This window comes from Aedes albopictus, chromosome 1 (genome assembly GCF_035046485.1).
Source record: "Aedes albopictus strain Foshan chromosome 1, AalbF5, whole genome shotgun sequence".
Taxonomy (NCBI): Eukaryota; Metazoa; Arthropoda; class Insecta; order Diptera; family Culicidae; genus Aedes; species Aedes albopictus.
Genome location: NC_085136.1, coordinates 166,605,313 through 166,632,362, shown reverse-complemented (window position 1 = coordinate 166,632,362; position 27,050 = coordinate 166,605,313). Strand labels below are relative to the sequence as shown.

The window sequence follows — 27,050 nt, the reverse complement described above, 5'->3', positions numbered from 1 at the left end:
CCTCCATCAACGCTAGGCGCGCCACTGAACAGACATATGGATTGGAGGAAACTTTTGATCAATTCGTATGTCAAGCGGCATTGTTTTGATCTCCAGCTAACGTGTTCATGAATGTGCTATATTGGAATCTTAAATTTACTTAAACTGTTGATGAATTGTAGGATTCGTTTAATTGAATTGATTTATTTAGTGCCTAAATGTTCTCTCCTAAAATACAGATAAAGATCTCATCTTAAATTTACCTAAAACTAACTTAATTTGTTAAATAATCTGTTTTGGGACGTGGAAGGTTAGAACAACAATAGATTTTAGCATTGAATTATATAACTAATAATTGAGATCTTCTACAGGTTGAATTAGATACCTTTCATAATCACATTATTAAAATTTGAATTGACTACCTATTATTACTCTATGGTAAGCTGTTTAAGATGCTAAAATTGTGCTAAAGATGTATTATAATCCTATAATAATCCCAGCAGATAGATTTATGACGAGAATTGGATTGACCGTGCTTTAGTTTGGCATAATAATGCACTATTAAATGTAAGTTGAATTAATATGGTTTAAGAATGTGATTGAACTTATGAAATCTTTTCAGCTTGAAGCATACCAGAAATAAAGTTGCTATCAAGAATAGTGCCAAGTTTGTTTGACGCAACAAACTTCAAGATTTAATATCGATATGGATGCCCAGCACCAAACAGCCACCCCGCCACCACGACCTGGATACAGTTGCGTTGCCTGTAAGCGCCCGGATTCGGCCGATAATATCGTAGCCTGCGATACATGCAGTCTTTGGTGGCATTACACATGCGCCGGTGTCACCGATTCGGTAAGAGACCAGGAGTGGACATGTAGGAGATGCCTTCCAGCTCCCACGGTACCACAGTCGGTACGATCCACTACGTCGAGTCGCAGAGCCATCCTCCAAATGAAACGGCTGGCTGAGCAGCAAGAACTAGAGAGAAAGCAGCTGGAATTGGAGAGGAAACAGTTGGAACTTCAGAAGAAGCACTCGCAGGAGAAATTCGATCTGGAAGAGACGTTAGCGGAAGAGGAAGACAATCGTAGTGTCAGATGCCGCGTGATCGAGATTGAGTCTCGAGAGAAGCAGGTATCCACATGGATTGATCAGCATACCCCCGCAACCAACCAACCGGTCGTCCCAGCTTCGCATGTAGCAGCGCTTACTGAGCTTCCACAGCCGATGCAGCCGCTGATCAACAATCTACCGGATGAGGAACAAGGAGCTGTAGGAGGATATGATTGTTTGAGACAGCCAGACCCCCAGAAAGCTACCACGCCCACCGATGAAGTGACGATCGAGCGAGCTGTGCAATCAGGTTTTCAACGACTGCAGCAGCAGCTGGCACAGTGCCAACAACAGCCAGAACCGACACTTGCACAGATTCAAGATCTGGAGGCACAATTGCAGAGATTTCGGATTCAACTACAGCAGCGAAACCAGTCAACTCCTCTCAAGCTACCTGTGCCAAACACGAGTAAAGGTGCTATTCCCAAAGCGCAATGTATAACGAAGACGAACAGGGCGCGAGAACCAGTTGAGAAGCAGACAGATCCTCTTGTAGATCAGCACGGCAGAGACACTGTTCCTCTAGCTAAATCGGTTCCGATGGCAGCTCCATTAGAGCAATCGCGACAGGTAATATTCTCGAATCGGTCTGCCAGCAATCTGATTTCAAACGAGCAACCGCGTTCCCATCAAGCGCGATCGGATCTTCTTCCACATGAAACAGATTCATACGAGCAGCCGCGTACGCTTCACGCGCCCTTGAACATTCTTCCTCCAGGATCGGATCCATTCAGACAGCAGCACTCGGCGCAGTTCAACTACTACGATGCTCCAGGCAATTCGAGCTCACTTGCGCAGCCGCAGGTCTATTCTGCACCGTCGAGTTTCCCAGCTGTATTACCGACCGCCGTTCTACGTCGACCATCCCAAGAACAACTCGCTGCAAGACAGGTGATGCCACGCGATCTGCCCGAGTTCTCAGGTGACCCAGAAGAATGGCCGATATTCTTTAGCAGTTTCACTAACTCCACGGCCGCTTGTGGGTTCAGTAATGTGGAGAATCTCGCCCGCCTGCAACGCTGCCTGAAAGGTAGCGCCTTGAAGTCAGTGCGATACTATCTCCTATCACCTGACTCCGTTCCGGATGTGATGGACACACTACGAACGTTGTATGGACGCCCGGAGGTTATTATCAACAGGCTTATTCGAACCGTGCGCGAGACGCCAAATCCCAAGTCCGAGAGATTGGACTCCCTAATTGACTTCGGAATGTCCGTCAGAAACCTGACCCAACATCTGGTTGCAGCCGGCCAGCAAGCGCACCTGGCGAACCCGGCGCTGCTTCAAGAATTAGTTGAAAAACTACCAGCCAACGTGAAACTGCAGTGGGCGCAGCATTTGTCATTTCGCCCTGATGCAAGTTTGCGGAATTTTAGCGATTTTATGTCAACAATAGTTGAGTCGGTTAGCAAAGTGGTTATTTTTTCCGGCGGACAGCAGGACAAGTCGCGGAGCAAAGACAAAAGTTTCGTCCATGCACACGCTGAGCAACCAACATCGGGTAACGCAGTGAAAGACAAAACGGAGCAGGATAAAGTTTGTCTATTCTGCGGAAAAGCTGGTCATCGGATGAAAGACTGCACTAAGTTCCAAAAACTCGCAGTGGACGATCGATGGAAAAATGTGCAGATGCTGAAGATTTGCAGAACTTGTCTTAATCTACACGGGCGACGCACGTGCCGCATATCAAGTCGATGTGGGATAGACGGCTGCCAATTCCGTCACCATCAACTGCTACACCAGAAGAGCGAAGAAATCACCAAGAAGACGCCGGAAGTCAGGAGGACAGAAGATCATGCACACCACCATCATGAGCAGTCCATTCTGTTCCGCATCATTCCCATAAAAATCCATGGGGCTACAAAATCCGTCAATGCGTTTGCCTTTTTGGACGAAGGCTCTTCCGCAACGCTCGTCGAGCGCAGCTTAGTTGAAGAACTTGGGATTGAAGGTCCAAACGTCCCGCTCTGTCTCAAGTGGACGGCAAATATGACAAGAAACGAAGAAGAATCGCAGGTAGTATCATTGGAGGTATCTGGAGTTGATCAGAAGAATCGGCTCCACCTAGTGAACGTCCGCACCGTAGAAAGTTTGAACCTACCAACTCAAACGCTCCGCTTCGATGAACTTCAAAAGGACCACCCTCATCTGAAAGGCCTTCCAATCCATAACTACGAGAACGCTACTCCTAAGCTCCTTGTAGGCCTTCGAAATTTGCAGTTTGCAGTACCGCTGAAAGTCAAACAAGGACGAAGCGGTGTCATAGCGACCAAAACGCGTTTGGGATGGTGCGTATACGGCAGTCTGGACGAGGTGCAAAACAACGCGGAGTTCAGCTACCACGTGTGTGAATGTGAAGCCGAAGAGAAGCTGGAACAACTAGTTAAAGAATACTTCAATGCTGAAGACTGTGGAGTACGCCATCAGGATATCCTGGAGTCCGATGCCGAAACGCGAGCACGGAAGATCATGGAAGCGACGACACGCAGGATAGGAAACCGTTTTGAAACCGGGCTTGTGTGGAAGACAGACATCGTGGAGTTTCCTGACAGCTTTCCGATGGCGTTACGCCGTCTGCAGTGCCTCGAGAGGCGCATGGATAAAGACCCACTTCTAAAAGAGAACATCCACCGTCAAGTGCAGGAATACCAACAAAAGGGCTTTGCACACCTAGCAACAGAAGACGAGCTTGCCGAGGCAGATCCCAGGCGGATCTGGTATCTTCCGTTAGGAGCAGTCTACAACCCCAAAAAACCGGGGAAGGTGCGATTAATCTGGGACGCAGCGGCAAAAGTAGACGGGATCTCGTTGAACTCCCTTTTGCTACCCGGCCCGGACCTTCTCGTATCGTTGGTATCGGTGCAGTTTCTTTTCCGTCAATATCCAGTCGCCGTCAGTGGAGACATCAAAGAGATGTTCCACCAGACGAGAGTTATCGAACGTGACCGACCTTCTCAAAGCTTCCTGTTCCGCAGCAACCCGTTACAAAAGGCAGACGTCTATATAATGGACGTGTTAACCTTCGGAGCAGCCAGCTCTCCAACGTCAGCTCAATTCGTTAAGAACCGAAATGCACAGGAGTTTGCCGACGAGTTCCCGAGAGCTGCTGATGCCATAATCAAACGGCATTACGTCGACGATTATCTCGACAGTTTTGAGACAATCGACGAGGCGAAGACGGTTTCTGGCGAGGTGAAATGGATCCATGCACAAGGAGGCTTCGAGATCCGAAATTGGTCGTCTAACCAAAAGGCAGTACTGGATCACTTGGGAGAAGCTCCGAAACAGGAAACGATAGATTTGTCCCTGCAGTCGAAAACGGAGCGTGTGCTGGGAATGCTGTGGTGCACAAGAGAGGACGTACTATGCTTCTCTAAAGTCTTCAAGGACGAAATGGCGACACTGATTGAAACAGGAACGAAACCGACTAAACGCCAGGTACTCAAATGTATCATGAGTCTGTTTGACCCGTTAAGCCTACTGGCGTGCGTCCTGGTACACGGGAAGGTAATAATGCAGAGCATATGGCGTAGCGGCATCAAATGGGATGAGTGCATCGACGAAAACGTCTACCAAGAATGGACAAAATGGATTGGCTTGTTGGACGACGTTAGCACTGTAAAAATACCTAGGTGCTACTTCCACAATGCGAGTTTGGATCTGTACCGTTCGTTGGAAGCACACGTTTTTGTCGACGCAAGTGAAGCTGCATACGCAGCTGTAGTTTACTTCCGTATTGTCAACCAAAACGGAACTGGAATATGCGCTTTAGTGTCTGCGAAAACAAAGGTGGCCCCACTAAGGTACGTCTCCATACCAAGGTTGGAGCTGATGGCGGCTGTCCTAGGGGTTAGATTGTTCTCATTCGTGCGCGACAACCATTCCGTGAAAATCAATCGAGCAATCTACTGGTCTGACTCTGAAGTTACACTAGCTTGGATCCGCTCGGAACATCGGAAGTACCGCCCGTTTGTAGCTTGTCGCGTTGGTGAAATACTGTCGTCGACCAACGTGAAGGATTGGAGACATGTTCCCAGCAAGATGAACGTTTCAGACGAGGCAACTAAGTGGACTGACGGGCTGTCTCTTGGAGCGTCAAGCCGCTGGTTCAATGGCCCAGCATATCTGCAACTGCCGGAAAATGAGTGGCCCAAATCGAAACGATCTATTGCGACTACTGATGAAGAGTTGAGAGCGTGTCATCTACATCAAGAATCCGACGTTCTGTGCTCTCCCATAGACTACAGCCGATTTTCCAACTGGAATCGGCTGCTACGTACAACGGCGTATATGATCCGTTTCGGAACGCCTCGTAGTCGGAACACCTCGGGAAAAAGAATTGATCACTTGTTAACACACGAAGAATTGAAGGTAGCCGAAATTCTGCTGTGGAAATTAATACAATCAGAAGCATATCCGGATGAGATTGCGATTCTCTCGAAAAACCGGACTCTACCGATGGACAAACAACTAGTTCTGGATAAATCAAGTCCACTTTGGAGTCTGACACCTATGCTTGACGAAAATGGGATTCTTCGCATCGATAGCCGCATTACAGCAGCCCAAGGAGTAGCAGAAGACCTAAAGTTTCCAATTATATTACCTAGGAAGCATTCGGTTACCATCCTCATCGTCAACGATTATCATCGGAAGTTCCTGCACGGGAATTCTGAAACGGTGGCCAACGAAATACGGCAACGATTTTATGTTGCTCATCTGCGCACCGTAGTTAAAGGACTGGAGAAGAGATGTCAATGGTGCAGAGTATATAAGGCCAAGCCTTCGACGCCAAGAATGAGCCCTCTTCCGGAAGCACGTTTAACGCCTGGTGTACGCCCGTTCACCAACATTGGAATCGATTATTTCGGGCCAATCCTGGTGAAAGTGAATCGATCCGTAGCTAAACGCTGGGTGTGCTTGATCACGTGCCTCACAATCCGCGCTGTGCATGTAGAGGTTGCATATGACCTTTCGACGAAGTCTTGTATTGCCTGTCTACGCCGCTTTGTCTGTCGCAGGGGAGCACCGAAGGAAATTTATTCCGACAATGGACGGAACTTCACCGGAGCAAATCGCGTGCTGAGGGATCAAATCCACCAAATCGAACGAGAAACAGCTACGACCTTTATCAGCACGGAGACGAAGTGGTTCTTCATTCCGCCATCGTGTCCTCATATGGGTGGGTCATGGGAGCGAATGGTTCGTTCCATCAAAACAGCTATGACCAGCCTTCCACAGGATGAGAAACTCAACGACGAGGGATTGTTGACGGTATTAGCGGAGGCCGAAGCAATCGTTAACTCCCGACCACTTACCTACCTACCGTTACACTCGGCTGAACAAGAAGCACTCACACCCAACCATTTCTTTATGGGAAGTTCAGGCGGAGTTACGCAACCGATCATGACAAAAAAGGACTACGTGAGTGACATCTACGCATCTTGGGACCTGATTCAACGACGGACTAATCATTTCTGGAAACGGTGGGTCCTGGAATACCTGCCTACACTTACTAAGCGTACAAAATGGTTTGGAGAAGTGAAGCCGCTCAAAATTGGAGACCTTGTTGTAGTAATCGATGAAACCAGAAGGAACGGCTGGATACGCGGACGTGTTGTTGAGGTAGCTACTGGCAGAGATGGCAGAATTAGGCAGGCGATGATTCAGACACCTAGTGGATTTTTCCGGCGGCCTGTTTCCAAATTGGCTGTGCTGGACGTGGCAGGACGCAGTGAGGCTGCTGGACCCATACATCCTCACGGGGAGGGGGATGTTGCCACGACCGCAGCACCGGCAACCCGGCCTTCGACATCTGGAGATTCCCTCCATCAACGCTAGGCGCGCCACTGAACAGACATATGGATTGGAGGAAACTTTTGATCAATTCGTATGTCAAGCGGCAATGTTTTGATCTCCAGCTAACGTGTTCATGAATGTGCTATATTGGAATCTTAAATTTACTTAAACTGTTGATGAATTGTAGGATTCGTTTAATTGAATTGATTTATTTAGTGCCTAAATGTTCTCTCCTAAATTACAGATAAAGATCTCATCTTAAATTTACCTAAAACTACCTTAATTTGTTAAATAATCTGTTTTGGGACGTGGAAGGTTAGAACAACAATAGATTTTAGTATTGAATTATATAACTAATAATTGAGATCTTCTACAGGTTGAATTAGATACCTTTCATAATCACATTATTAAAATTTGAATTGACTACCTATTATTACTCTATGGTAAGCTGTTTAAGATGCTAAAATTGTGCTAAAGATGTATTATAATCCTATAATAATCCCAGCAGATAGATTTATGACGAGAATTGGATTGACCGTGCTTTAGTTTGGCATAATAATGCACTATTAAATGTAAGTTGAATTAATATGGTTTAAGAATGTGATTGAACTTATGAAATCTTTTCAGCTTGAAGCATACCAGAAATAAAGTTGCTATCAAGAATAGTGCCAAGTTTGTTTGACGCAACAATGGCGATGGCACAAATTTCCCGAATGGAGGAGAACGAGCCTCTAGAGCCGACCTACTGATACCTGATACCTAGAGGCATTTGGCTGATCGACGAAAGAATGGGCAGGTTGAGGGTCACTGATGATAACATTCTACGCGCAGTTCGAACGCGAGTATGACCGCTGCCCCAACCACGACGTCAAGATCAACGAATCATCAATTTCGCCGCCTCCAAAAACATGGCCACACGTAGCCATACTTTTTCCAATACAGCCTCCCTTATGGCCATACCTAGAGATCAACAAACGAAAGCGCAAAACGATCACGTCCGATTGACGGACGGCACTTCTCCGACATCAGTGTAGGATTAGCATCTAAGTTAAAATACACATAAATAAAAACTAAAAAAAAAACTTCTCCGACATTATCGACGTACGGACCTAACATCGACTCTGTCCACTACCTAGTGATGGTCAAACTGCGCCCAAAACATTCCTTTGTCAATAATATCCAGTAGTGGCGACTACCACGGTACAACCTTGAGCGACTGAAGCAGTTGGATGTCGCCTCAGCATACGCGCAGAATCTCGAGGCAGCGTTGCTAGATATGGATGAGCTCGTTGTGGTCCCTCTAGAGGTCTACTGGACTACTGGAGTATAGTCAAAGCAGCCATCAACGACGCAGCTAAGAGCACAATCAGGTATGTGTATCAGCTCGATGAAACAAATGGTACACAGTTAGAAAAAATCACCGACTTCGGTAATATTTTACCGAAATCTCAACCGTTAAGTTTTTTACCGGAAAAATTCGGTGAAGTTTACCGAACTTCGTTAAAATTTGACAGATAAACGATAACATTTTACCGAAATTTGGTAATTTTTACAGAATTTCGGTAAAAAACCCACCGAACGCTCAGCAGTTGAGATTTCGGTAAAAAATACTGAACGCGACTAGCTGTGTAGAGCGATTTTGTAAAAATGCAGCGCGTGCGGTAAAGCTGCAGCATAGAAACCGATAGAACGTGAAACGATACAAACATAAGCGAAAACAGCAGACCCGTCTATTTTGGTAGAAAAAGTGCCACCTGGAAGAAGCGCAGTGCGAGGAAATGGAACTACACTTGACGGACGTATGAGAGATGATCAAAAGGTGACAGCAGCATCTGAGCATCTGAATGATGTGGAGAGTGCTGACATGGGGACAAAGACTGCGGGAGAATGAACATGAAATGAAAAGTGAAGCAGCAAAGGTCAAATGGTGAATGCGTCAAAAACGAAGTAGTGAAGGACTTCGTCTACCTTGGATCCGTATTAATCGCAGATAACAACGAAAACCGTGAAACACGAAGGCTTCTACGAATCATCAGTAGCAGTCGGCCTACCATGGATGTCACAAGAAATTGCGGTCGACTGGTGTTTCTCTACGGACACGTGACCTGGACTATGATCGAGGAGGACATGCAAATACTCGAAGAGTTCGAGCATCGGGTGCTTAGGACCATATTGGCGGTGTGCAGTAGAACGGCGTGTGACGACGAAGAATGAACCATGAGCTCGCTGTACTCTGAGGTGAATCCAGCATCCAGAAGATGGCCAGAGCCGGAAGGATACAATAGGCAGCGTTCAAGTGTAGAATTAGCTTGATAAACAATTAATAAATACAAAAAAATAGGCAGTGCATGTTGCGAGTATGCCGGTCAACAACCCTGTAAAGCTGGTGTTTGCAAGAGATCCTAATGGCACAAGAGACTTGCAGGGTAGCGCGCAAGCTAGGCTGATCAGGTGCATATTCTGGTAAATTTGGGATGCGGCCGAGGATGGGGGACTCAGGGAACCTCAGCATCGATGCCATGCATTGCTCAAATATCGTTAAAAAACTATCAATTTTTGTTGTAGGGTATTGGTATCCTAATTAAGCATGTGGCTCTCATTTTAATCCTACGAAAAATAAGGGATTGAAGCGCTATTTGTTTTGTTTCTTATTTTTGTATTTTTTTGTTAGAAGTGAGCATCCATGTAAACACAAAGAACAGAATCGATCACGATCGGTGCTGTAATCGCTTGTTTTCAAATAGGATGAATATGGGAGCGTGAGATTACTGATGACACACACACCACAGACAAACAGACGTATCACTTGGATCGATGAGCGATTTACGAACTACAGAATATTTGCATAGTCCGTTAAAAGGGAAACGTTGGGAAGTGGGTAGAGACGGCTGTTTATATGTGCACACACCCTACCTACCATCGGAACTGTCTTCACCAATGGAAGAAACGGGAAATTATACCAATGCGTTGCGAATGAAGTTGCTTCGAAGAAGGTTATACACATAGTGTTTGACCTGATTACTGAGCACTCAGCGGTGCCAATTTCGGAAATTCGTTTGATTAACTAACGATACGATACAGTTCGATCTGCCAAAATAAATGGTCGATTTACAAAAAAATGTTTGCGCCTATCTTGATCCGAACAAAAAATAAATAAATACAATCGGATTCGTCGGAATGGCTTCCTCAACTTGCAAGAACGAACAATGTTTGTTCTGCTCGATGTCGAAGTCGATGTAATTGGACGTTGACTGAGTTCAATAGTTGCCATATGCCATATGGACATGTGAACACTACTGGGCTCATTTCCTTGCGCTGGTTTCAATACTGCCCTCGGACGCATCAATGCAATGTAACATGTTATAATAGAAAAACACGAGAAATACGCATTGACAAATATAAAAAAAACTATCAAAATATGACATAAAAACCTCAAAAATGTCGAAATGTAAAATGGAACATTTATGCATCCGACGACAGAATAGTGATAGCCGGTGCCAACATTGTGTCCCAAGTAGTGCTCATCAGCTGACGGAAACCATGGAAAGCAAGAAGACGAGCGTAAAGTCCGGCCTAGAGCGATGTTCTTCCGATTAGGGCGATGGCTCTGACGTCGATCCAATTGAGAAGTAGCTGGAAGAGAAGCAACTCGCCAACGAGAAGGCCTTTGCGAAGCAGATGGCTGCGTGGAAGAAGCTACTCGCTCGGCAGAAGGCGTGGAAGGAAGAGCAGCTGAAGCAAGAACAGGATATGCATGAGCTGGAATTCCAGGTTCAGCGCGAATAGAAGGAGCAAGTAGTTGCAGCATGAACAGAAGCTGCTAGATGCTCAACTGGCTGCAGAGCAAGAATGATGAAGAAAGTGTCAGCGATCGCTGAATCGGAATCCGAGACAAGTGAAGATAGCGAAAGCGACGAGTCGTTTGAGGATGTTCGTGCGGAAAGCAGTCGGCGTATCAGCTTGCAGAGTAACAGAGTTGCTGACGGGCTGGGGCCAAGCGTTGGTCGAATATATCGAGAGCAGTTGGCAGCTCGAAAAGCGTGTTCGCAACTTCAAAAGAAGTTTCGCGGAGAAGCAAAAGTCTGGCCACTGTTCATAAGTAGTTTCGAATGCAGGACGGCGGTGTGCGGATTATCGAATCTGGAGAATCTGAAGCGGTTACAGGACTGCTAGCAAGCAGGGATGGGAAAACCCACTTGCAGAGTTACACTCACTTGCAGTTTTCTCAGCTCAGAAGCGTGCAAACAAGAAACGATATATGGACGACTTTTACCTTGAGGTTTTGTCTAAAACTTTACCAAATGGAGTTGGGGTCGCATTAACCGATTTGAGAACGAGTCTCGTTGTGTAGAGATTCCCAAGTAACCGTTGAAGCCTTATTGCATGCTGATATAGGGTGTATTTAGAGCAATCATAACTTTACATGCAAACTTAAGGTTGATTTAAAGTGGAAATGGGCAATTATAGAATCGATTACGATTATACTGGTATAATCTTTGATCTGTCGCATAATTGCCATTTCCACTTTAAATCAACCTTAAGTGTTCATGCAAAGTTATGATTGCTCTAAATACATGGTATATCTGCATAGAATAAGGCTTCAGCACCGTGGTTACTTGGGTTGTCATGTCGGCGAATGGCTTGAAGGAGAAGTATCCGCTGTTCAATACGCGAACCGTATCTGAGTTGCAGCTGCCCTGACAAAATGTCTGTTGTGCAGAGGTGATGAAACGATACTCACATCGCGTTGGTTTGCTGGCAAAAGACTTCCCGTCCAGTGTGCCAACGGACAACCTGCATTTTTGCGCCGCTGGAGTCACGTGTTTGAAAAGCCGAATGCGTTGATCGCCGTGAGGTCAAAGATGAGTTGGACGATTTACGGCTCCGAAAAGCGAAAACCCATAGTGCAGACGTACCTTAATCTGCACTCCATCACACTGATCAGGAACTCCATGACCTGATGCGGGAGCAGTACGTGCTGGAAGAACCACCGATTACATCGTTCGAGATTTTTGAGTCATCGACGAAGCGCAATAAACTGCAATGTTTCATTATCCCCAACGACTGGGAGTAAGATGCTTTCATTTTCTGAGTCCAGAATGAAGTCAGCATGGCGTTGATTAAAGTCTCCATAGATGTGAACTTTAACCTCAGGAGGAAGCTGTGATAAAATTTGTTCAGCACATTGGAAAAAACTTTCGTATGTGTTTTTATGAGCATGGTCTGGAGGAAAATACACTGAGGCAAACACGTGCGTTTCACCTGCTATGTGTGATTTCACCCAGATATGCTCAAACGTTTTGAATTTTGAAGTGCTTATTAATTCAGAATTATAATTTGCCGAAATAGCAATTAAAACTCCACCGCCAGACTTTTTCTGAGACTCCAGAAAATTACGATCGTCTCTAAATACATTATAGCTGCTTCCGAAAACTTCTTCGCTTTTTACACTTTCATCCCAGCTCGTTTCAGTTCCCAGAATAGCCGAGAAGGATGAGCTTAGTATGTTTTTATAAATTTCCTTCATTTTGGCTGGGCTTTTCATGCGATTGAAATTTTGACAATATATCAAAACTTCGGTCACATTCTGTTTAAAATGCGAACAAGTTTCCGGAAGTTCGTCGGTTGATGATATGCTACTTATTTCTTCGGTAGAAGAAAGCGTCGTTACTTGCGAAAAGGCGAAGGAGAGCTGAACTTGTTTGCACTCTCGCGCAGTTGCTGCAGTCGATGGGTACGCTCGCTTGATAGGTATTGCCGGTATGACTGCAGATCCGCCATGGCTGCCGTAGGGTCCAATCCATACTCCTGGTGCACATCACTAAAGATGCGAAGAAGATGTTCAGGATCCGTCGGTAGACCTTCAGATGCCAGCAACATTCGAATGCTAGTCGGGGTCAATCCTTCCACACAGACTGTCGCAGGCTGATCCTTCATATAAGCTAGGAACAGCCGAACGATGCCCATTATTTTAGGGTCGCGTAAACGTGCTTTCAAGAATCGACCGTCACCCTCCGTAGATTGCTCAGTGAGTCGCACGATGGGAGGTCGCATTGGGTCCAAATCGAATCGGGGTTCACTGCTGCATAAGGCTTGGTTTTGAGGCTGTTGCTGTTGTTGTTGGTTTTGCTGATTCGGTCCTTGAAGTGATAATGAAGGTGTAGCATTTCCCGTTGGTAGTGATGCGATGTTGTTGGTAGGATGCCTCTGCTTCTCTGCTCGGTATGGGTTTATGACTTCACCCTTTCTGAAGCTGATGGGTTTTGGCACCGAGAGTCCTGCAATCGGGTGATCGATTGAAGAAGGTGGAACGGAAAATTGAGTTTTTGCGGTGGCCAGTAGTTCCTTGTCCGTTCCCATGTGTGGCTTATTGTTGTTGGTTTTTTTCGCGAGCTGTTGACTGTTTATGCGGGCGCGTTGTTGTTTTCTGCGTTTCCTACTATGTCTAGCCTTATCAGCAGTTTTTTCTTGCAATTGTCGAGCGCTGCGCTTGATATCATACCCACACCAGTCTTGCTTCCAGCACCGTTTATTTCCTATTATTCGCCAACCAGAAGAAGAATGTTCATTTTTCGGTGGAGCTACAGCGCTTTGCTTGGACATTTTGGCTCGACGTTCAGCAAACAGCTCAGCAATGGCGTTACTGCTAGGTTTATTACTAGCCGGGAGTGGTTCTGGCTGTTGTTGTTCAATTGTTTGTTGCGGCGGCGTCTGTTGCTGATGCCGTGGTATATTTTCTGCCAATTCTTCCTCCAGGGTCATCGATGCTTCGTTAATTTGAGTAATTTCCGCTAGTTCCTCCTTTAAAGTTTTGTTGGGTAGCAGGTCATTTGTATTACTCAATTTTAGTCCAGATAAATTCGCCGATACGAATTTCACTTCCTCAAGAATTTCTCTAAGTTGTGAATCATGCGTGGATTGATGGCTGGCTTGATTAATTGATGTAGTTAATGACTCGGTATTTCTTGTTAAAAGAGCCATGTCATTCCGTAGGCACGTGAGTCGGTCTTCAAATAGGTTATTTATTTTCTGCGACAATGTGCAATTTGACAAATTTATGTCGGTTACTACGGTAGCCACACGTGAGTCACACGATTCCATGTGCTGGCTGATGGCGCTGCGAATGCTTTCGTTATTTTTGTTGACCATTGCCAACGTTTCATTTACTTCATTGAGCAAGCGCTCAATGCTTTCGAACAGCGCTGACACTAAACTAAACTTGCGTAGGTCAGCTGCAATTCGCAGATTTGTATCGTTTTGTGAATGCATTGCCTTTAGAAGCTTATCTTGTTGGTAAAGTAGCTTTCGCACATCAGCTTCCTTCTTCGGAATGTCTTGACAATCTGCGCACATAGGAACCATGAAAGCGGTGATGATATGCTCGCGATGCCGTTGCACTCCAATGCAAGCGGCATGGTATTTCTTGTCGCAATATGTGCACCTCCATAGAAGGTGGTCGTCGTTGACGGTGCATGTTTTCACACCACACGGCATGGTTAAGGCTCAATTGAAAATGGCAAATATTCCAGAACTAAAAAAGCACTTTTCCCAAAATGATCTATAAATCGAAGAAAACAAGAATGTCCGATTGTTCATTTAGTCACTTATGACAATCGGACACGACGGTTTTGTTCCCTTTTTTGTCATTCTGGAGAAAAGTGCTTTTTCAGATTTGGATAACATGCAATTCTCATTTGAGCCTTAAAGTTGAAAATTAAACACACACGGCGGCGACGTCGACGGGTAAAACGATTCACGTTGGGGCGAAAAGTAGAGAAAAAAAAAATACTAACGCAGGTTCGCGCGCGAACGGACCCGGGGTCAAAAATAAAATAAAAAGTTATGTTTTAAAAATATTTACAAGCGCGTTGCTACGCGCGTCCGAACTCAAAGGTGGTTCGACTAAGACTTCGAAACGGGTTTGCTGTGGAGGAGCGATGAGAGGTGATTGCCGGACAGTTACCTTATGGCCATCCGAAGGTTGAAGGCACTTGATCGGAAGTTGGAGCGAAGTCTAGCGCTGAAGCAGAACATGTGTCGGCTGATAGAGGAATACCAGTCGAAGGGAAACTGATGTGGAGCTGGCAGAGACACCACAGGCAACTGCGTGGTAACTGCTGCTGAATGTCGTGGTGAATTTATAGATACCGGGCCAAGTGCGCTTGGTTTGGGACGCAGCTGCGTCGGTGAACGGGATATGCTTGATAAAGAATCAGCGAATACTGGTTCCACTCTCTCGAGATATCTGCTACTTTTGAGAGCGTCCAGTGGCTTCAGGTATCAGGTATCAGAAGGCCGGCTCCAGAGGCACGTTATCCTCCATTTGGGACATTTGTGCCATTGCCAAAATAACAGCCTATTTCATCATCTACCTGAGGGAAAAGGAAGGAAAAAGGATTTGGATGGGGATAGGGACAGGTAGGGAAATAGGAAAAAATACCCTGGAAGAGGGTACTAACGCACAAGCGTACCACAATGGGTTCAAACAGCGCACAGTGGAACGAATTCAAAAAAAGTGGGGCATAGCGTTTTGCGGCAAAACTATTGGTTATAGCCATTTGGTGTGTTCGGAGGAGTTTCATAGTTTTTAAAGTACTTTTTGGAGGTGTAACATTTTTCAGGTTAAGGGGGTAATACACTAAGATAGAAAAAAATATGTTTTTAATTAGCGGTTAAAATCGAATAACCTCTATGAAAACATTGTAGATTAAGCTATTTTGTGAAACTTTGTCGAAGACGGGAACATTCTATCTCCAAAACTTACATAGTTATGAGCACCAATATAAGCATATAGTGTAACACTAGCTTAAAAAGTGTTTTTTCGACATAACTTTTTTGTTTCAATTTTCTCGGGTTTAAAATGTTCAGCAAAGTTGCAGATACTGTAAAAATGCATATCTTTTCTGAAGACTGCAAAGTTCTATCTCACCATTCAAAGCTACCTTTGAACCGGTCATTTTTTAACTTTTTTGTACAAATTTCATAATCTTGCAACTTTAAGAGTAGCAGATATTAGCAGCTAAATTTTTGCACTGCGCAAACACTTACTCATACACTATCGAAGCACATAAGAAACATGACGGGATCGCGTGGTATTCTTAATATTTTTTCAAATTGGAAAAAAAAACAATTTAAATCGAGTTTTTCAGTGTAACTTTCTTGATATATATTTTTTAATGAGTTTGATGTTCTACAAAGTTGTAGAGACTTCAAAACTACATATTTTTGTGGAAGACAGTATTGCGCTCTCTTTAAAATTTAACATAGAATCTAATTTATTGTGTATTTTCTATAATATAAATCTAAATTGATCACAAAGGCTCTAAATAAAAAAATAAGTCATTTTCAATTTTCCTCAAAAACATATATTTATGAAGCCTTTACAACTTTGCAGAACATCAAATATATAAAAAAAGAAAAAAGAAAAATAAAGTTACACTGAAAACCCCGTTTTAAAGTGGTTGTTTTCAATTTGAATTTTTTCAAGAATACCGCGCGATCCCGCGGTAGGTACATAAGAAACAAAACGGGATCGCTTTAAAACGGGGTTTTCAGTGTAACTTTTTTTTTCTTTTTTTTCATATATTTGATGTTCTGCAAAGTTGTAAAGGCTTCATAAAGATATGTTTTTGAAGAAAATTGTAAACGACTTATTCTGTAATTTAGAGCCTTTGCGATCAAATCAGATTTATATTATAGAAAATACACAATAAATTATATTCTATGTTAAATTTTAAAGAGAGCGTAATACTGTCTTTCACAAAAATATGTAGTTTTGAAGTCTCTACATTTTTGTAGAACATCAAACATATTAAAAAAATATATCAAGAAAGTTACACTGAAAAACCCGATTTAAAGAGGTTTTTTTCAATTTGAAAAAATATTAAGAATACCACGCGATCCCGTCATGTTTCTTATGTGCTTCGATAGTGTATGAGTAAGTGTTTGCGCGGTGCAAAAATTTAGCTGCTAATATCTGCTACTCTTAAAATTGCAAGATTATGAAATTTGTACTAAAAAAGTAAAAAAATGACCGTACTACATTTTGTAACGGTACAATTTGGACACCCCTGGTTAGATTTGCCGAACGATCATTGTATGATTAGGATGGGCAGTGTAGGTCTGAACCGTGATCTCTCCGGTCGCCTTTAGTGTAAACGCACTCATTATACAATAAAACCTTTATTTGTAAAATTATTGAAAAATAAATAAACCGCAAGTAAAACAGTTCTTTACAACGTGGGGGCTCAACCGGGATTGATTCGTTCAATTCCCATAATGGAATTCCAAGAATTCGAACGTCGGCTGTCGGCGATAGAAGATAGTATTCGACGCTTAGAGCACATTTTTGCTGTGATTTTCAACAACAAGCTGCTGAATGAAAACGAAGACTTCAAAAGAGTACGGAACGCAGATACTACAACTCATGCACACGACGAGATTAACAGACAATTGGATGATGAAGCATGCAACGATAGCACCCAATCGATGGAGATGGTAAATTCTCCACCTGCCACGCAGTCTGTAGTTGTCGAGACGAAAGCGATAGTTATACGAACAAATAACATCACAAAACCACGATTCGACGGTCGTTGTGAGTATTTCACTGCTGCTGAATTTTTGGATCGGTTCGATGAATACTTGCGCGTAGATAAGCGAAAGCTGGAAGATGATGATCGGTTGGCAGCTGTATATGAATGTTTACAGGGGGACCCAAAGCTCTGGTACCGAGCGTTCAAGTATCGCTTCAACAGTTGGGAGACATTTCGACGCCTGTTTTTAATGCGATTTTGGGGATATCTGCAGCAACGAAAATTCATGTCAGAGATGGTGCATGGAAATTATGTTCAGCAAGGAAGGAAATCACGCATGGCTGCATATTTCAACCGCTTTATGACTAACGCACAATACTTGGAAGTACCACCGGAAGAAGCCAAATTTATACACATGATGGCGAATCACTTTCCACCACATGTTCAGGAGCTACTAAAACACTGTTTGGAAATCGCTGCTGCTTACAACACACTGGTAATAATGGACCAACCAAACAACAAAACCTCGGCCTCTACGCATAATGATCGTTCTAGAGGGGGGAAGCTGTAACGGTACAATTTGGACACCCCTGGTTAGATTTGCCGAACGATCATTGTATGATTAGGATGGGCAGTGTAGGTCTGAACCGTGATCTCTCCGGTCGCCTTTAGTGTAAACGCACTCATTATACAATAAAACCTTTATTTGTAAAATTATTGAAAAATAAATAAACCGCAAGTAAAACAGTTCTTTACAATTTGAATGGTGAGATAGAACTTTGCAGTCTTCAAAAAAGATATGCATTTTTACAGTATCTGCAACTTTGCTGAACATTGTAAACCCGAGAAAATTGAAACAAAAAAGTTATGTCGAAAAAACACTTTTTAAGCTAGTGTTACACTATATGCTTATATTGGTGCTCATAACTTTGTAAGTTTTGGAGATAGAATGTTCCCGTCTTCGACAAAGTTTCTCAAAATGGCCTAATCTACAATGTTTTCATAGAGGTCATTCGATTTTGACCGCTAGTTAAAAACATATTTTTTTCTATCTTGGTGTATTACCCCCTTAACCTAAAAATTGTTACACCTCTAAAAAGTACTCAAAAAACTATGAAACTCCTCCGAAGACACCAAATGGCTATAACCAGTAGTTTTTCCGCAAAACCCAATGTCTCACTTTTTTTGAATTCGTGCACTGTGCAGCGCCCTGGAAAGGGCACTGTAATAACGCATAAAGCTCTTTACCACAGCAGGTTAGGAATAACAGAATATCCTGAAGATTCAGGTTTCTGAAGTCAGTTTCACTTAATAAGTGTTTACCGAATACTCGGAAACGCAGTTGCGCAAAAACTGGACAGTTACATATCAAATGATACGAAGTTACATAATCGGGTTCACAGCTGTCACATGCAAATGAATCAGCTTGCTGAATATTCGCCATGTGATAGCTGAGTCGGCACACGGTGTCAAAATTTTGACTATTATCGTACTTTCATGTACCTCGGATTTTTCTTCATAGAATGTTAGAATTTCGGCTATAATGGATATATGCAAAATTTGAAAATATTCTATCGGGGAAAATTTTAATTAGCTGAGATTTTGGCTATTTTCCATACTAAAAATCAATAATTACTATTTTAGCCCAAAAAACGTCCCATACAAAATGTATGGAAAAATTTTCGCCGATGAAATATTTTCTAGTTTTCCGATTATGAATATATAGCCCAAACACTAATCATTTTCGAAGAAAAATCCGAGGTACATGAATGTTCGATAATAATCGAAATTTTGACACCGTGCGGCAGTGGTCAGTCAATGCTTTGACCAGAAAGCTGCAATTCTGCTTTGACAGATTTGTAAGATATTTCGCCACCCTTGGAGATGGCTCAGTACAATACAATTTGGTTTGACGACATGAATCCAAACTATTCCAGTATTGTCTGTGTTGAGTGGCAACCCCGGTGTGAATCTGAAGCTTAATCCAACACTTCGATATCGGAATAGTTGGCTCAGGGCCAATGAAGTCATGTGATGCTCCAGTGCGAGCTAACTCATCAGCCTATTCATTTCCAGCGATGGAAGAATGGCCAGGTACCCATACAAGGTGAACAGCGTTTGCTGAATTCAGCTCCTCGATTTGAGTTCGACAAGCGATAACTAGCTTCGACCTAGAGTTGGCCGAAGCAAGTGCTTTAATAGCAGCCTGGCTAACTGAACAGAAGTATATTACTTTGCCCATTACGTGCTGCTGAAGTGCTGATCGCACTCCGTACATAAGAGCAAAGATTTCGGCCTGAAAAACGGTGCAGTGTCTACCAAGTGAGTAAGACTGATACAGCCTTAGCTCACGAGAATAAACACCAGCACCTGCTCGACCTTCGAGAAGAGAGCCATCAGTGTAACATACGATGCCGTCTGAAATACTTCTCTCCAGATAACCAGATGTCCACTCTTCCCGGGAAGGGAATTTCGTGGAAAATGTCCTATATGGAAAATTACAAGCAATTGTAAGATCACTTGGAGCAAGAACAATTTTGTCCCAATTCACCAAAAGTGGAAACAACGAGGTGTGTGTTGATGTGCGGTTCACAGGAGTTTCCTCTAGTAGACCGAGTACCCGTAACCGGTAAGTGCAACAAAGTGCTTCTTGTTTGAGATGAATGTGTAGTGGGGCAACGTCAAAGAGAACTTCGAGCGCTGCCGTGGGAGTTGAAGAGAACGCTTGTAACCGTCGGTTCCAAAACAGGCTTGTAGCTCCACCACAAGTTAACAAATTTTCAAGAATTCCAATTCCCATCCCAAATTCCCGGTTTCCAATTAATACGCCCTTATAAAATATACGTTTTCCCACTAACATTATGATGGATCATTGGCTGCTCTCAATGGCTTGGTGAGAGTAAGAGCGATGTTCCACTTTCACTGCACCTCTTCTTTGACGGTCAGGCCCACAGCGAAACAGTGTGAAGAGACTAGGTAAAGTATCACTTGGTCCTTTTATTTGACATGTAGATGGAACCTGTGAAAATCGGGTATATGACCAACATATGAGCAAAGATGATTAGCAAGCAACAAAATTGCTTGTATGATTTAGCTCCATTTCACCAATGGCCACTTGTTATAAGAAGGCGAAATGCAAATTTCGAGTCCTTTCCAGTCGTTATCATAGAATAGATCGGAAGTGCGCGCGTGCATAGATTTTCTAATTTAAAAGGTTTTTGATTTCTATAGTATGGTGAATTTGTTTAATCTAAGGTTGTTATTTTTCTTATTAGGTTTATAAAAACAATTGTTAGTACAGTAAAAAAAAACGATTGTGACGAATGGTGTTAACAAGTTATCTTATTACGAAAATTAGTATGGTTAGTCGTTAGAAATATCAAAAGTGAACTTAATGCTAATGAACTATTTTCTATAGTTATCAGTCTTGAAACAAAATGACGATCGACAAATAAGCTAAAACACGAGAAACAAGAAGAAAAAGGTAATTGTGTAGTACGTTTTGTGATATTGTGGCAGATTGTAAGAGGCTTTAATAAGTGATGTCATGGAGTACTAATGTGCGTGGTTAGGCCAATCAGGCCTTTTTCTTCCGATTTGTATTCTACTCTCCAGCAGTGTTACCCAAGCCTGGATGAGCGCGCAAATCAGCGATTGGAAATGGGCAGATCACACTGCCACCGACACCCCCCCCCCCCTTTTGTGGAATTAAAGTTGCAACAAATCATTCGCAACGGCCATTGCGATTCCTCGACCGTCGGACCGACGCCATTGGACCGCGTCTGTCTGCGACAAGTTACCACAAACTACCTCCGATAATCTTCCGGCCGGAAGTGAAGAACTCTAGAGTCCAAATCACCGTTGCTATGGCCTCCGATAACCGATTACCGCTAAACTGCAGCCAGCGGAACCACCAACATCTTTCGAATCCGGATATAACGAATTAGCATGCAAGTACCCTAGAAGAGATGTGACGTCAGTAGTAATAAATCATGATCATTGTAAATCGCCTCAGTGTTAGCCACTCCATAGAAAAGCGCAGCCCTGATTTAGCTATTTCACCATCTCTTTGTTTTCCGCGTCGATCCGGACTCAAATTGGAGTCACTAGTCCTCGCTATTCTCATGATCCTTAGAAATGGAACCTTATATAACTCTTGAGCCTATGTAAATGTTATTCTGGTCATGGCCTGTTCGTTCTAGATGGTCTCCTATTGTGTGGCAAATATTCAGTGTTTTGTGAAGCGACTGCCTTAAAATTAGTGTGTGTATGAAAGTTCAAGCCATCTTTGTTAAAGCGACCCTGAAGATCCTTTCCCCAAAGCTAGCAGGCTACACGCTCCAGACATCGCCATTAAGCACATACTTTGGAGATGGCCTAATTTTGATTGGACCGTTCTCACTTCGCCCTTTTGCCACCACACAAGACATCCATAAGCCAATATTGGCTGAACCACAGTTGTGTAAATCCATTTTATATACTTGGGTTTTAGACCCCAAGTTGTACCAAAAGTACGCCGGCATTGCCCGAAGGCCATGCAAGCTTTCTTGATTCTGAACTCAATGTGAGGTGTCCAGGAAAGCTTGGAATCAAGAATGACTATAACGTACTTTACCTGTTCAGTCACATCGATTTCAGAATCAAAGAGCCGCAAAGGTCGAACGCCATTACGGTTTCGCCTTTGCGTGAAAAGAACAATAGATGTTTTACTCGGATTAACCCAAAGGCCATATTGGCGACACCAAACCTCAACTACCTGAAGGGCGCTTTGCATCAGGTCGAAAAGGGTGCTGATCCACATACCAACTAACAATGTTAGGTAGTCGTCGGCAAAACCATAAGTAGGAAAACCGCTATTATTGAGTTGCCTCAATAGCGTATCTGCTTCGAGATTCCACAAAAGCGGTGATAAGACTCCCCCTCGGGGGCATCCACAAACACTCAATTTCCTAATCCCTGCTAGACGCAATGTCGAGAGGAGATATCGGCTTTTTAACATTTGGTGAATCCAATTGGAAATCATTGGAGTTATACCATAACTCCGTGCGGCTTCCAATATGGCATCGAAAGGCACGTTGTCAAAGGCACCCTCGATATCTAAGAAAACACCCAGACAAGACTGCTTTTGAGCGAATGCTTTCTCGATATCGTAAACAACCTTGTGTAAAAGAGTCACAGTGGACTTACCAGATTGATAGGCATGTTGGTTCACATGAAGAGGCACGATGGCCAGATGAACATCACGGATGTGATGATCCACAATGCGTTCTAAGCATTTCAGAAGAAAAGAGGTCAAACTGATAGGTCTGAAACTCTTTGCTTCTTCATACGACGCACGAACCACTTTTGGAATAAACTTGACAGTAATATCGCGCCAGGATTTGGGAATATACCCTGTAGCAAAACTGCAAACAAGTAGTTTTTTCAAAACATGTTTGAAATAATCATATCCCTTCAGAAGCAAAATAGGATAAATCCCATCTGCCCCAGGAGATTTGAAAGGAGCAAAGCTATTAAGAGCCCACTCAATCGATTCTATAGTTACAATACTCCGAGCCAAAGCTAAAGAATCATAACTACAAGAAAAGACATCAGGTTCATCCGAAGATGTAATATCCACACATCCAGGGAAGTGTGTGCTGAATAAGCATTCCAGAACTACCTCATCAGAGGAAGTCAGATCGCCATTTGGCAAACGAAGATTTCGCAAGGATTTTATTTAACCGACTGACTTCACTCAAACTGGAAACATTTGTACAAAGGTTTTTCCTTCCGGATCGTTCAGCAGACCGGAGAGCTTTCCTGTAGGCCTTGCGAGCCGACCTGAAAGCCTCCGAACCAGCCGAACGTCGTCTGTTCCAACTCTTTCTACGTTGTTTCCTGAGTATCGCCAGATCAGAGTTCCACCAAGGGGTTCCTCTTGTGATCTTCACAGACCGTAGAGGGCATGCTTCTTCAAAATTATTATTATTATTTCTTTATTATAGAGATTTTCAGCCTTAAATATGCTTCTTCAAAAGCTTCCATGATGAAGGTCGTTGTAGTATCAACGGTATCATCCAAATCACTTGGAGTGTCAATGGATGGTGAGTATCCATGAAGTTTGGCCGCAACCAAATCAGTAAAAAGATCCCAGTTTGTTGACCGAGGATTCCTGAAACGCAATGTTTGCGAAGTAACATTTAAATGTTCAAAAAAGATATAGAGTAAAGTGGGGCAAAAGTTCGAGTGGGGCAAAAGTTTCTTTTGAAGTTTTTGAGCTTAATTCAAATTATATCTTTCGGGTGTCAAGGTTGTTCGACCCCTTTTGAAAACATTATGAAAATTGATCAATATTTTGAAAAGTTATGAAAAAATGTTGGTTTTTGATCAAAAATTTGTAATATGCGATGGTCCTTTCGACGCATGGAATGGAATTGTAATGAAATCGAATTCGATATTTTATTTTGGGGCGTAGCTAGGTATATTTTGAAGATGCTTTAGCATGTAAAACTTTTTGCAAAAAACATTTGGAAATCATATTTTACACATAGCGGGGCAAAAGTTCGAATTGTGGGGCAAGAGTTCGAGTCATGTGGCAACTTCAAACCCCTAAAATTCTTCAAAATGTACATATTATCTCTAAAAATGATGGAATTAGTGAGAAAATCCGATCAAAGTTGAAAAAAAAATGTTGTTTTATCTGAATTTGGCGGAAAACTACTAATTTTTGGTGAAGTAAGTTTAACCCTAATTTGGGAAAAATCCAAATCGAACTTTAAAGTGTATTCCAGTTCCAACATCGAATATTAATTGGTTTTATGTATTCCAATTACCAAAGTGTCGAAATAGTGTGCTACGGTTAGCGAAATATCACAAACACTAGATTCGAACTTTTGCCCCACTGGTGGGGCAAGAGTTCGAATCAGACACACACATACAAAAAGTGTTGTAACTCAAAATTGAAAAGACATTTGGCGCAACTTTGTTCAGCAAAATTTTAGCTCATTGATGGTAGAATCACCACACGGTATTCATTTATTTATATCTGCTTCGATTTCTTGAAAATTTTTTTTTTTTTTTTTTTTTTTATCTGTATTAACGAGATTTTTAGCCCTAGGCTAGTTCATCTCGTTGAAAAAAATTGAATTTTCAACAAGGGTCGAACTTTTGCCCCACCTTACTCTAACGATGCACAGTGGCTGATTTCGTCATTTTAGCGCGCTTAATTAATAACTTTTTAATTATGACGTTTACCCGAGCAGAAAAGAATTACAAAACATTTGCAAGTTTTACCATTCAAAAAGAATTACTGAATGGTAAAATTTGTCATTGGTTTGTTTGAAATAAGTGACAAAAGGGCAAAAATAATAACTGACATTGTTCGATAAAATAACTAAAGAATGTCAAATTTTGACATTACAATGGCAAACCAAGAACAAAAAAATTAAGATAGAGAATTGCAAAATATACCATTACTGAGTTATTGAAAATAGAACAATAACAAAATTAGTTATTCCCTTGTCATCCAAAAGAAGGGTATATTAAGTTGTTTATTCTAATAACAAAATGAAAACTTATAAGTTTTTTGGATGGAAAGTAATTGCAAACAAATATCAAAATTTACCATTAGAATAACCAAAATTTAAATTTTATCATTATGTTGTTCTTGATAAGTGCCAAAACTGCGAGTTCATCAAACTCGCAAAAGGTCAACAATATCTCACCAATTGCAAAATTTGTTATGATAGCAAAATAAGACATTCAGTAGTTATTCTTCCAAATTTTAAAATGACAAGCGAATGGAATATTTTGATATGATATCATATTATGCTATTCACATGTTGTTTTAAGCTCTTCATGAAGAACTCATGAATGACAAAATAAGTTATGACAATAAAATTTGTAATTCTTTTGTTTTTGGTTTGCCATTCACCTCTACTCGGGTAGCGTCATGCTATCTTCGGGAAAGTTTTTCGCTATAATAAGGAGCTTCTTTTGAACTATTGTAAAAAATGATCAATCCCCCTAAAAGTGAGATAGAAAATTTATTTTTTGCATTTTTTCAAGATACAAGGTTGGTGTCTTTACAAAACTTGTAGAAAATGTTATTTGGAGCAACTTTGCCGAAGACGCCAAGTTTGTAACTCCGTTACTTTTCAAGATACGTTACGTTTTTTATCATCAGCCCCTTGAAAAGGGTTTTTGCGCAATAACTTTCGAAGAATTGATTCTACATTTTTCTGATGTTCTACAAAGTTATAGATAATGGTAACACATAATTTTGCCGAACACGACATCCCACTACCCAAGAAACAATGTTTGCTTTAAGAAATGTTTCTCAAAGCAACGTTATTAAGCTGCTAGTCGTATTATATTTGAATAGCTTTGAAATAAAACTGTGCTTCAACTCTTGTTCGCCCAAAAATGGGAATCTATTCAACATCAACCGTTCTATAAGCACGATGAAAAGAATGTTTATCCAATGACCGTACATCAGTTGTGAAACACTTGTTCAACGTTAGAACCATCAGCTATTTACACAACCATCATAAACTTTTCTTCAACGTTTAATAAACAATGTTATATGACGCTATTTGTTTGATCGTTTGAAAATGGTTTTAGAAACCATTATTCTGCATTAGCAGCATTTTGCGTAATAACAAGCTTTTTTCGACATTTATTCCACCATAATATAATCAAAACATGCTGGGGCCGTGGTACACCTCACGAAATTTATTTCTATTAATAGATATGGTTTTACAATTGCTACGAAAACGTTTCTTAAATGTTTCTCAAATATCATTTTAACAATAAAATTGCAAAACTGATTTAACTTTCTACATTTCTGCATTTGTATTTAATCTGGAATATCTCTCTCTTCTGATCATATAGCCACAACCTCTCTATTTTATTACATTTTTATGAAACAAATCACATCAATTGAAAGACTCGAACTCCGGACCTTTGGATTCACATTCGTTTGCATCTGCTCTGCTTCAATCCGAATTACATCAATCGGCAGATTTAAAGCAGTATATAAATATTCAATCCCTGAGTCGAATACATTATCGTACATATGCTGCTTAAACAACTTAACAAGTTGTCTTCATAAACATTGAAGCTGATCAATGTTTGAATAATTGTAACCGCAACGTTTAATCATAAGGCATGCATGTTGATTGTTTTGCTAGTCCGTCAGTGTTGTTGTGTCAGTCGGTGTTGTGTTGTAAGATTGGTGACACTTCGAACTTTTCTTTTATTTAAACGCCCAAACAAGTGAAATTATCTGGTTATTTTCACCGCTCCTGTTTGGTTCGAGAGGAAAATGGGTAACGATTGTGTGTATCTCCAAGCAGCTGAAAATATGAACATAAGGAAGCTGAGCCCGGTTTGAACGGTGCCTCCATAGTGGGTTATCTAATTCGTCAATGTCAAATAGAGGAGCCGCCCAGGATCCACTTCAGTTGTATTTCCTGGTGTTTTTGTTGCTGATGCTGCTGTCGTTGGAGCGTGTAGCGCAAAAGGTGAGTCAGAATGTTTTTAAAGTGTGATATTTTGAGCTGCTGCAAGATGTTTGTTTGGTCTTCAAGCTTGTAGCCGGGGATGCTTTTCTTAGACCCCTAATCAGCAATCGTGTTTACAAA

The 27,050-nt window shown here is 42.2% G+C and overlaps 1 protein-coding gene across 1 annotated transcript; it reads left to right on the top strand.

Annotated features, from left to right (window-relative positions):
• The first annotated feature begins 685 nt into the window (after positions 1-685).
• On the top strand, positions 686-6,934 carry LOC134289768 (uncharacterized). The gene has a single exon (XM_062856224.1). The coding sequence runs from the start codon at positions 686-688 to the stop codon at positions 6,932-6,934; it is 6,249 nt and encodes a 2,082-aa protein (XP_062712208.1).
• Positions 6,935-27,050: the final 20,116 nt, after the last annotated feature.

Bases quoted from the DNA above. Each gene is read 5' to 3' on its own strand.
- LOC134289768 (XM_062856224.1), top strand. From the start codon at position 686: ATGGATGCCCAGCACCAAACAGCCACCCCGCCACCACGACCTGGATAC.